This window comes from Sinocyclocheilus rhinocerous, unplaced genomic scaffold (assembly GCF_001515625.1).
Source record: "Sinocyclocheilus rhinocerous isolate Xijiao unplaced genomic scaffold, SAMN03320098_v1.1 scaffold468, whole genome shotgun sequence".
NCBI lineage: Eukaryota > Metazoa > Chordata > Actinopteri > Cypriniformes > Cyprinidae > Sinocyclocheilus > Sinocyclocheilus rhinocerous.
The window spans coordinates 1885807-1898208 of NW_015635305.1; the positions used below are offsets into that span (position 1 = coordinate 1885807).

The 12402-nt window shown below is 37.5% G+C and overlaps 1 protein-coding gene across 2 annotated transcripts in view; it reads right to left on the reverse strand.

Annotated features, from left to right (window-relative positions):
- Window positions 1–12402, reverse strand: part of LOC107746829 (protein FAM222B-like) — a 48786-nt gene that overhangs the window by 9159 nt on the left and 27225 nt on the right. For both annotated transcript variants that reach the window (XM_016561149.1, XM_016561148.1), the window contains exon 2: window positions 4639–4843. In XM_016561149.1, the coding sequence (XP_016416635.1) occupies window positions 4639–4720 (82 nt within the window). In that variant the 5' untranslated portion in view covers window positions 4721–4843. The remainder of the gene's footprint in view (window positions 1–4638; window positions 4844–12402) is intronic.

The following is a 12402-nucleotide window of genomic DNA, read 5'->3' on the forward strand; positions in this document are numbered from 1 at the left end:
TGTTGGTTTGAGAAGGCTAAATTGATCAAACATAATGCTCAACTCACTGTCTGCCGCTGCCGCTTGGTCGTTCCTTTAAACAACAAAAACTTGAATTTAACAAACATAAAATGTTCCAAACATATTTCTAAATTAACTTAATAAAGAAACAAAAAGAAATATGACCACTTTGCCATTAAAAACCAAAACTGAACTATTTTAATAGCTGTGTAATGGGGAAGAGAGAGAGAGGAAAAAAGACACGGGATCCACTCCGACTCGGGCTGAGAATTCTCATAAATCTGTTGGACAAGGGCCGGGCCCATGCAGGGCTCTATTCGTTCCCTCGTTGCCCCCAGCTCGGCGGGCCCCCAAACTGCCCGGGCCCATATGCACCTGCATACCCTGCATAACCAGACGCTATACGCCACTGATCTTATTTGTTCTTATCTGTTCATAAAAGTTTTATGTTTAATATAAGCGACTTTGTCATTGTAGCATTGTTGATGTTGTGTGTGTGTGTTTTTCATTCAGAGTAATATTGAATCAACCTTAAGAATTCATTTTGTTTCAAGAATAGGAAAGACCTAACGTTAAAGATCAAAATAAGCGCTACAGATGTGAGAATGCGAGATTTGTTGCTGCTGAGGTAGACGCTCTCGCTCTTTCTCTGCTGTCTGTAGAAATTGTTGTTAATTCTTAATTTGGGTACGGCAGAGACATGTTACAGGTTATAATATAATCCAAAAATCATGGCAACAAATTATTTTTTAAGTCAGTTTAATAAGTTTAATCAGTTGAAACGACTTTCACAGTCAATTTGATTAAACTTAACTCATATTTAACCGTTGCTTCTTGTCATTGTAGGCTTAGGCTACTTTTTTCAATGGATTTTAATGAATATACTAATTAATAAAATTAATATTATTTATTTTTTATTACATATTGTTCATTCATTTATTTTTAACACCGCACCCCCAGCACCCCTATTTTTTCGTGGGCTACACTCCAGGGGGTGCTGCAGCACCCTCAGCACCCCTACTTCCCGCGGTAACGTCTATGGCTTGCGTTCCTGCATTCCAAGGTATATTCTGACTCTTCCTGTGTCTCCTGAGTTCCCTGAGAGAATCTGTGCCAGTGCCATATGTGCTCCAGTAACATCTGGACCACAGCAGGGAGCACATTAATTTAAAGGGGCAGTTAATGACATGCCATGGGACATTTAAACCACCATATGCATCATTACATTACATGATTTAAAGTGATTTCAACAACTGAGGCTTCTCTAAATCTTTCAGATCGGGGGTTTGAAAGTAGGGGGAATCTGGACTATGCAGATTATGGGTTGTATATTAATTTGCTAAATTACCAAATTTCAGAAAACACTGTTGCGAATCGAACCTGAGACACCAAAAAAACGTTATTATGACTTGCAGGTGTGTAAATGAAGTGCAGCCTTTTCAATTTTATAATCATACTAAGCTATATTGCAATTTTGATATCATTTTGATTAAGCATTCAGCTCTACCTTGCTGTAAATGTTTTTATCATTTACATGATATGTGACCCTGGAGCACAAAACCAGCCATAAGTAAATCATAATTAGCACGGGTATATTTGTAGCAATAGCCAACAATACATTGTATAGGTCAAAATGATCGATTTTTCTTTTATGCCAAAAATTAGGGATGCACCGATACCGATATCGGGCCCGATACTGGTCTCCTGTACTCGTACTCGTACTCGTTAAAATGCCCGGATACCAAACAGCATGTGATAAGCGCCATATTCAAACAAAGAAACACAGACAACAGAACAACAGACAGCAGGAAGGAGTTAAGGATGTCTACTACGAAGTATATGTATGCAATTAATATAATATTAAACATTCAGTATTAACGCCTGTATAACTGATGTGCCCGAGCTGATTAACAAAGCACGCTGAGTGGATTGAGCGCAAGGCGGCGCAGATGCGCGAGCTTGTCGAGTGAATATATCTTTCTCACAGACATCATTGGAAAGTCGGCAAGTACCAAAAATAGAAGTATCGGTATCGGGCGAGTACTGGAAAAGTGGTATCGGTGCATCCCTACCAAAAATCATTAGGATATTAAGTAAAGATCATATTCCATGAAGATATTTTGCACATTTCCTACCATAAATACATTAAAACAAAATTTTTGATCAGTAATATGCATTGCTAAGAACTTCATTTGGACAACGTTAAAAGTGATTTTCTCAATATTTATTTTTTTTTGCACCCTCAGATTCCAGATTTTCAAATAGTTGCATCTCAGTCAAATATTGTCCTATCCTAACAAACCATACATCAATGGAAAGCTTATTTATTGCATAAATTTCTATTTTAAAATGACCCTTATGACTGGTTTTGTGGTACAGGGTCACATATTTTTAATTGGAGATACAATTTAAATATATAAAATTGACAAAAGCCATATGATTCGAAGGTCATAGCAATTAAATTTTGCAGAATTATTCTGAAGTATTTTTAAGTTTCAGTTAACAGCTCTGCACTGGTAAACAAATGGAATTATCAGAGAAATGAAAACAAATATGAGAGACAAAAAAAACAAAAACTTCTTTTTTGACAACCAGGTCCATCAAAGTGAACGAGGGATTGGACCAAATGTGAGCTTATCTTCACCATTTAAAGGCTACTGTTAAAGCTTGATTTTCATTTGTTTTTGTCTAGTCATTGGGATTTCCATGAGGCGTTTAATCTCTCAGAGCACTTAAACTATAAGATATCATTAACGCCCCAGCAAAGGATGTGGCAAACTAATGAATCCTTTACATCTACTCTCTTCACAGACAAACACTTTGGGCCTGTAGTTACAGATCCTACTTCACTGTGTGTGCAATGAATGAAATTAATTTCTATTATCGCTCTGAAAGAGGCATCAGCATCAGAGGAATGCCTCCTTCTCCTCTCTCCTACCTGTTCATCCACTGTAGTTCCTGTAGTTAGTAATATGACTCCATCTCTTTCTGTATTCCCACTAGTTAGAAATACGACTCCCGTCTTTCTGTGATTTCTGCTCTCTCCTGCAGTTAAAGATATGTCTCCAGCCTCTCAGTAATTGCTGCCTGATGAGGGTCTTCCTGAGGCGATGTGAGACTCATCAGTCTCCGGACTATCGGCACTCCCCCGGCCGCGCGTCTCCATAGCATAATTTGTCATCCTGATGGAGAGCTAATCTGACAGGATGTCTGCCCACAGACAGAGAAGGCGAGATATTCTGTCTGTACGTATCCTTTATTTCCTGCACTGACTCAGTTTCTCTGTTTGTCTGACTCTCATTTTCTCGCTGCCTCTGTATGCCACTTATCTGCCTCAATCTATCTCTCTGTGAGCGGTGTGGTTCAGCAGGTGTCTGCCCTTGTAAAGCGCCCTAATAAAAATCCTGGGACTTGACAATCTGTCTCTGAAAATATGCTTTTGCTCACCAACGACATCTCTCTCTTTTTCCCTCATTCCATTTCCTTTCTCTCTCAGTTCGGTTTAGTCTCTCGTCAGACATTTATCTCTTTTTATATATCTGTTTTCATCTAGTCATTTCTTAAATGCATTTAAATGTCATCTTTGACAACATCTGTATGAATTTGTGGCATTAAAAAAGACAAAATGCACAGCATGAAAGAATATTCACATTTTGTTCATTTGAGACTGCTGAGAGGAAGGTAAACAGGAGAATGAAAGGAATATTCACTCAAAATGGAAAGTTCTTTCATCAGTTATTCACCCTCATGTCATTGTAAACCTGTGTGACTTACTTTCTTCTGCGGAACACAAAAGAATGCACTTTTCCATGCCAAAACAAAGGTAAAAGATGACAAAAAGCACCATAAAAGTAGTAATTATGAGTGATGCGCTTTTGTGGTTTACATGCAGAAACATTGTTTTGTTTATTTTGGAGGTGTCCTCAATCAGCTTGTTTTTGGTCAGATTTCTGATCATTTATTAAGGATGTCATGCCCAGTTTACAGTTGTTTTGTAAATGTCTTGTTTTTCTCACTTATGACATGTCTTATAATGACCAATACATACAGTACACTACGTATTCATTGCTAAAGCATTAGCTAAATCTAGTACAAAAAAAAAAAATGAGTTAAATAAACAAGTGATTTTAATTTTGAAGGCAGAAGTTCATACCTACAAACAAATTTACGTTTAATAAAAAAAAAAGCTGTAAAATGTGTTAATATTTATAAACATTTTTAATCTTACCTTTCTTATGTTTATTTCCATCATTTTTTTGTTTCTGTTTATTTTAATGAACTCCCTTTTGTATTTGTAAATCTTTAAAAAACTAGTGATGCATTACATTTTTAGAGTTGTGCAAGGAAGAGACCAACATATAAGTTGTTATTCACTCAAACTCAAAATTGTTTACATTTAAATTTCTGGCTTTTTATCCACACACTTCAGTAGACTTGGAAAATAATGTGATAACATGACTCGTATGGACTACTGCTATGATGGCTTTATGGTGTTTTTCATGATTTCTGGTTATCATGGAAAAGAGCAGCATCCGCATTCTGCTAAACATCTTTTATGCTCAAAAAGAAAGAAAGAAATGGTTTAGAAAAACATGAGTGTGAGTAAATGAACTGTGTGTGTTTTGTGTTTGCACTCACATTTCTGAAGTCCAGTGTTCATCTGCGAGTGGGGGTGGAGCTGAAGGGAGAGATCACCTGGCCCTGGCTGGCAGGCCAGCATCTCATACACACACACACACACACACACACTCACTCACACACACACACACACACATACACACCCACCCACACTCACACACTCAGTCACTCCTAGAGCAACATGGGCCACACACTCCTCCTCACACTGTAGAGAAAAAAAGAGAAAGAAATTCGATATTACAGCAAATACCTCAGTGCCAAGTTCAACACTGTCCGAACCTAAAACAACATATTGTCATTAACTGTCTTTCTAACTGCAGTGCTACATTGGTTAGCCCCGCCCATAGTGAACTCTCATTGGTCCACAATCTCACTTTGCATAACAGTTAAACATCAGATATGTTCTGATTAGCTGTGAATAGGTGTGGTTTTACAGCATTCAATGCGGACAGAAAAATAACTTAATGTGTTCAGTGTTGTTAAGCAAAGCCATTTGTTTTCGCTAACTGAAATGAATCTGAAAGAAAATTAAATGAAAAAGAAATGTTACATGCAATTTTTTTTTATTTAAACAAACATAAATTAGAAATGTTGCCTTGGCACATGACTGAAATAAAACAAGTTCAAGCTGAAGTACTAAAATTACAAAAAAAAAAAAATAAAACCAAAACTTCAAAATGTTAGGAAAAAATATCATATCAATAATACTAAAACAATACTGGTTGTGTTACACCTGGCTGTTTGTATAAAAACTTTTTTTTCAGATTTAGATGATTAAAAGCTTTCACAGTACCACAGTAAAGAACAAAGTCTAAATACAGAAAGACAGTAATAATACATTAACACATAGTTTAATATAATGCTATACACTAAACAATTAAAGTAAAAACAAAGGAATAAAATGATAAAACATCTCTGAAATGCAAACTTTTACGATCTGTTAATTGAAGGATGCCTACAGTCTTCATTATTAAAAACAATTGTTAACAAACATTAGTCAGTAATTTGATTTTCAACAAAATTGTATTCAAAACAAACTAATTAAAAATGTCTCTTTTGCCCTCAGAAAGGCATGATTTAAAAGGCATGGTGTGCATTGAAAGCTTACTGTTAGAAAAGGTGCAAAACTAAATGACTCACAATCATGTTTTGGATCATTTTCCAACATAACAGGAGCAATGAGACAATTACCATCTGTCAGTTTGACACACACATTTTCACTGCATTCATTAAAACTCAGCAAGTCTTCTAATCAAGTGTGTCATGAGGAGTGCATCCAAACATCAATTCAAATGTGCGATTGAGTGCAATTTCACACATATTTATGTGAAAAATGAATTGCATGGCAAACAGAGTTTCCGTTGCAATTACAAAAAGAACCAGCTATGATAGCTTCAAAGCTTTGGATTCGCATCAATTAATCAACCAACCCATCAATCAGGTGAAGCTTAGGAAATGAAAATCTCCTTCTTTAATCATCCTCTTTGTCAATTCAGAGCAGCAAAAACCCCTCACATACCTTTCCATTCCAAACCACTATAACTAATAGTACAGCAGCAGGCAAAACTCACTTCATATCAAATCTGAGGTTCAATTTAACATCAAACATACCAGCCAGAGTGCTCTGACCGTGCCCCAGGCGCTTCATCTCGCTCTCCTCACCTCCACATCTTTGGCCCATCCTCTCGCATGAATGGTGTGATCGAAGGTGACCTTTGCTAAATTCCAAAGTTTCACATTTGAATTTTTTACTTCAGCAAGGCGAGAATCAGACCACTGAGAACTCTGAGATTTCCGACACCTCAACCATCAGTCATGAAACACAATGAGTTAGTGTGACTGTGTGGGCACAAATCCACATGCGCAGAATGGGAGGAATTGTCCTGACCAGCTGTCACTGCGACAGGATGTTCTGTTGATTGCTTGTTTTTTTTTTACATTTATGTGGTATCTACCGGATAGCACCGTCCATCTGTGAAATGTGACTGATTCAAATTGTTCTCTATATAGCATTCAAAAGTACCTGTCCACTTTTTTAGCAGCCTTGGTTTCAGAATTTTTTTTCCCATAGGGATTTTTTAAAAACACATTTTTGTTAATGATTTTTGATAACGATGATCCAAAACAACAGCACCCAAAAACGAATCTTTAACACTCTTTGCCAATATCCTTCAAACCACTTAGATTTACCCATTTGTCAGCAAGAAGTTTAATCATTTACATATAATACAATTACATTTTCTTTTATGCATTTTAATAAGTACAGTTCAGAATAAGTATATTACATAAATATGTTACGCTGAATGACGGTGAAACATTATTTCACCCATATTTTGATGTTTTATTTTGACAAAGTAGACACTTGCATTTAATACGCCTTCTATGTACATAAAACCACTACTGTAAATTTAAGTTGATGGGGACACGAAAATGGGTGCATGTTGATTGTGCATATTGAAATAATATTGGTCACACTTTATTTTAAGGTCCAATTCTCGGTATTAACAAACCATTAACTGCGACTTTTGCCTCAATGAACTACTAATTTGCTGCTTATTAATAGTTAGTAAGGTAGTTGTCAAGTTTAGGTATTGGGTAGTGTAGGGATGTAGAATATAGTAATGTAGAATATGTGCTTGATAAGTACTAATAAACAGTCAATATGTTAGGCATGCTAATAAGCAACTAGTTAATAGTGAGAATTGGTCCCTATACTAAGTGTTGTGTTACCATAATATATTTTGAATTTATTGCAAAACAAGCATATTAGTATGGAGACTGCACTCTATAACAAGAATAGACTGAACATCAAATATCTTCTGATGGGCTGTGATCACATTGCAAAGTATGTTGGTGTGATGTAGACACAAATTGTTGGACATTTGTCATATCGCACCAGGTTCGGACACAGTGTCAGTGTGAATGCATGTGGCACAGGATGTTTTACTCTCTATGAAAGAGAGGACACAAAGATCAGCAACTATGGATAATGCCTGGTAATTTGTGGTGAGAAACCCCGCATACAGCCACGTACTACATCCTTTTACTACACACTGACACTAGACAAAAACAATGTATTAAAACATGTATAGGCAAACAAACAGTTCAGACAAGAAGCAATTATGCACCAAACAACTCTGACAGGGCAGCACAAGGTCAGCCAGCCAAAGCTGGGAGAGAGAGTGAGAAATAAAGAGTTTGTATGTAGTGAAAGGTCATGAAGGCAGCTCATTAAAATCCTTCCAGTGCACTAACAACGCAGCAGGGCTTGATACAAACATACTTGCTCTCTCAAATTTACCTGAGGAAGAGTTCTAATCTGAAAGCTAGTGAGCTGTCTCACTGTATGCTGTCTGCACCGGCTGCTGTCTTCTAAGTGAGCTTAATGAGTGAATGATTAGCAACTCAAATTATGTTCCACACGTGAGACTCAACCCAGAATTGAAGTCAATAGTCTGCCGTTAGCATATTGCTAAGCTAATGGCGCAATACTCTAATAGGTTGGGTAAAAATAATCAACTCTAAATATACCAAGCTCTTTTTATAAACACGTTTCAATAGTGAATGAAACACAAGTTTACTTATGATCGATATTTCTCTCGTCTCTTCTTCCTTCTTCAATTGATTTTTGGGTCATTCATCTGTTCCTCTCAGCCTGAATCTCTGATTTCTCCCCTGTCCCCACGCAGTGCTTGTATGCGTGCAGAGTCTCACAAACCAGTCCTGTCTAGACTAAAATATCTACACAGAGATGAAAGAACTATAACCAGAAGCAATTTGTTGGCCAATTTATTGTTGGAATAAATTACATTTTAAAATATATTCATATAGAAAACAGCCATTTTAAATTGTAACAATATTACACAATATTAAAAAAAATATTTTTTACTGTATTTTATTTCAAAAACAATAAAGTCTTCCCGACCCCAAACCTAAAACTATAACTATATGGAGCAGAAGCACCAACAGAACAGCACTGAATGCTCCAAAGTCAAAATGTACACAAATTCAGAGTCACATGCATTCGAATCAGAGCTGGTGGAAAATCTGGAAAGAGAAAGACAGGAAGAGAGAAAGTGAGTCTGGATTCTCAATGGCTGGGGATGTTTGGGTCAGACCGCATCTGATAAAAGAGTCTTTTCTCCACTGCTTTTTCACTTTCTTTGTGGGCATGGGAGGACAGAGGGAGGGTGTATGTGGGAGAAGAAAGGAAAGAGGGAGGAAAGTGGAGTGGAAGTGAGCTATTTAGAAAATGACTACGGTAAGCTGTAATCAGGCTCTGGTGGGGCTGAGCTCCGGAGCTCAGACAATCTGCCTACACTGGCCTTTACGCTCAGGAAAAACACAGACTAATTACACTAAAATATACACATACAATAGAGTGAGCGAGAAATCCAATGTACGCTTGCATGTATAGTTTCCCAGGAACACAAAAAGCTATTGAGTGAAATGACTTTGCAGGGGAAGAGTGGAGAGGAGAGATTGTGATTATCATTTATGAGGACTATGGAGGAGGACATCGGGTGGGCGGGGGGTGAGAGCTTACATTTCGATTTTTTCAAAAGAGAAACAAGCTTTACCCTTGAATACGAGAGCAGCTCAATAGGAAGGAGAGAGAGAAAAAGATGTTGCTTGTAAATAAACGTTCACATCAGCGTAGGCCCATTTTAAGCATCAATTTATAGCAGCCTGAATAGACTGCGCTGTAGCTGTGCGTTGAGGACGTGCAAGCATGTCGCTGTCAGTGTGTTACTGATGACTTAAGCAAATCCCCTGAACGATACGCTTTTTTATTCTGTGAGAGTTATTCTGAGAGTTTTGTTGGTCTAACAGTGCCAATTGTAAGCACATGAAGTGTGTGAGACATGCAGTTTCAGATATTAGCTCTAAGTAAGGGAGAATTTAGCTAATAGCTAATGCTAATAGACTGCGTGTGATGGTGAAAGAAAGAAAGAAAGAAAGGTGAGGAGAGAAGAGATGTGGACTTATAAGAGAAGAAAATGCGAAGCCACTATCAAAGAAAAATAGAAGAGGTGAACAGTATCAAAGCTTAAAACAGAGAGACAGACTGGCTGTCTGACACGGCAGAATGGAGACTCACATAATGACATGCGTAGTGAATATTTCTATACCTTAAGCCCATGCTTGAGTTTTGCTAAGAACACTTAAATAATGCAGCTGAACATTTTCAAAGTATACTCTATTTGACATCCTCGTATGCCCAACAGAAAGTTTCAACCACGCCCAGTGTTTGCACTATTTATGTCCATAAGTTATGACCAATTTAAAAAAAACAACAACAACAACAACTATAAACTCTCATAAACTCTTTAAACTAGAGTTTACAGGTATCTCTTAACCCATCACACAAGCGCTCGTCTGTGTGGGAGCCTGTTGTTGTTGTCTCCAGGAGTTTGTTGTTGTTCCATCTACTCCCATTTTTATGGCTGTAAAACAATGAACTGGGTCAGTGTTACCACTTTGGGCTTTATTGTCCTAATTGTTTAGGTTTTTAGAATGCACATTAGCATCTTTACCATGATTAAATTTACAGCTCTGCATGTATGCTGCATAAAAGTTTTGTCTGAACAAAAATGGCAAAAGGACTGAATGAAAATTCTGTGCTTGTGTATTTAATTTAAATGCACTTAAAGGGATAGTTCACCCCAAATTCTGTCATCATTTACTCAACCTCTACTTGTTCCAAACCTCTATGACGTTTCTTTCTTCTGTTGACCACAGTTGACGGTAGCCATTGACTTCCATAGTATTTTTTCCATACTTTAGAAGTCAATGACTACCATGGTTACCAACATTCTTCAAAATATATTCCTTTGTGTTCAACAGCTGAAAAAAAATCATAAAGGTTTGGAACAACTTGAGGATGAGTAAATGATGACAATCTTTATTTTTAGGGGAACTATCCCTTTAAATCTTTTCAAACAGCAATTAAGATTGGTGTATTCGCCAGGGTGTTTATAAAACAACACCTAATACTTAAAGATACCATTTTTCCCCTCAAGTATTTACACATACAAGTACTTTTAAAAAATCTGAATAGTTATTGAAAATGTTTTCTTTATCATTCTTTATAAATTATGTTCTTTTGCACTTTGTTTGAAACATGGTTTAAAAAATTCAGCAATTATTGTGATATGAAATCACATGCCTAATATACAGTATACACAAAATAATTATACAACAAAGACCATTGGCATTGCAATAAGCGTTATGCAAATGAGCAGGGACTACCAATGGGAGTGCAGACAGTGATCAGACTGAGTGAAGAGTAGAAACACCTTCAAGAAACCAACAGCACAGAGACATGGTGACCTCCAGCGATTTAATCATGGGAGTGTGAGTGACTGAGAGAGCCTCTGACATTTCTACTCATGATCGCTCAGCCACTGAACATAAGGTGCGAGTACAGCAGAAAGTGAGTGATCTTTGGGTGTGTGAGAGTGTGAACAAACGTGTGGAAAGATCAGACCAGTCAGTGAATGTGAGTAAGCGCGAGAGTGTTTGCATGCATGAGAGAGAAAATGCAACGGATAGAGCCAGATTTGGGGCAAGATCTGTATCCAATTCATTAATATACATTCTCGTTATTACTGTAACATATACAAAAGGCAACCAGGAAAAGCAATATGCAGGACTTATCATATATAGGTGGATGTGCGTGTTGACCACTTACAGTGAGGTGATGTGTGAACAATGAACCACAGGCCAAATGAAAAGGTGAAAAACTCTCTGCGTAAAAACTGAAGTTTTAACAACCGCACAATGACATACCCACACTGATGCAAGACCACTAGGGAGTGAGAGTGTCCCCTCACACACATTCTTTATATACCAGACGTCTGTGCTGGTTCACAATAGCAGAAACGAGGATAAAAAAGCTCACAAAACAGGATGAAGAAATGACAGAGTGAGACAATTTCATTTATGAAAAGATTCATCCATTTACTGCTCATCCGTTTGCCCAAGACGCCTGCAGCTCATCCGAAATTGGACACCCTGGTGATAAATTGCGGCAAAAGGAAAAAAGGAAGGAAGAAAGCGAATGATTTTTGAAAGGGCAGGGGAAAAGCTGTCTGTCTGCCTCTGGGTAGTGGGAGGGCCTCTCTCTCCGGGATTCAGACAGCTGCCATCTCATCCCAGAGTGCAATAGATGAGCACGCACATCCCAACAGCTGTCCCTGTGCCCTTCAACTGTTACTGGACACCAAAGATGCAACTCAGCGTTCAACATGAAGGGGAACTGAATCAGCCTAGAGTGCAGCTTGATCTTCATCATGATTGGTCACGTTTACGCCTCCTTACAACGATCTATGGCCAGCCTCATCCAGCCGTACCCTTCCCTCATCCATCATGATGTGGGCGGCCCAATTGCTCCAGCACCTCTAAACCGCAGCATCCACACAAACACATTTTACAGGTACTAGTTTGCACACAAAGGTGTTTGATTCTATATAAAAAGCAGACACGAAATCTTCTGTTTCTCTCCCTCTTAAACAAAAACATGGATTTTGACCATAAATTATTTTTAATCAATATCACATGATCAGAAGTGCAAGTATGATATTGCATTCATAAAACAGTTGTATATAAAAGACGTTATTATCAAGTAACTTGCATTTCAGACAAAATATGACAAGGTGCAGTAGACAATGGGATGTCACACAGTGGTTCTCAACCTTTTTGAATCCCCCATTGTCCACCACAATAAATAAATATATATATATATATATATATTATATTATA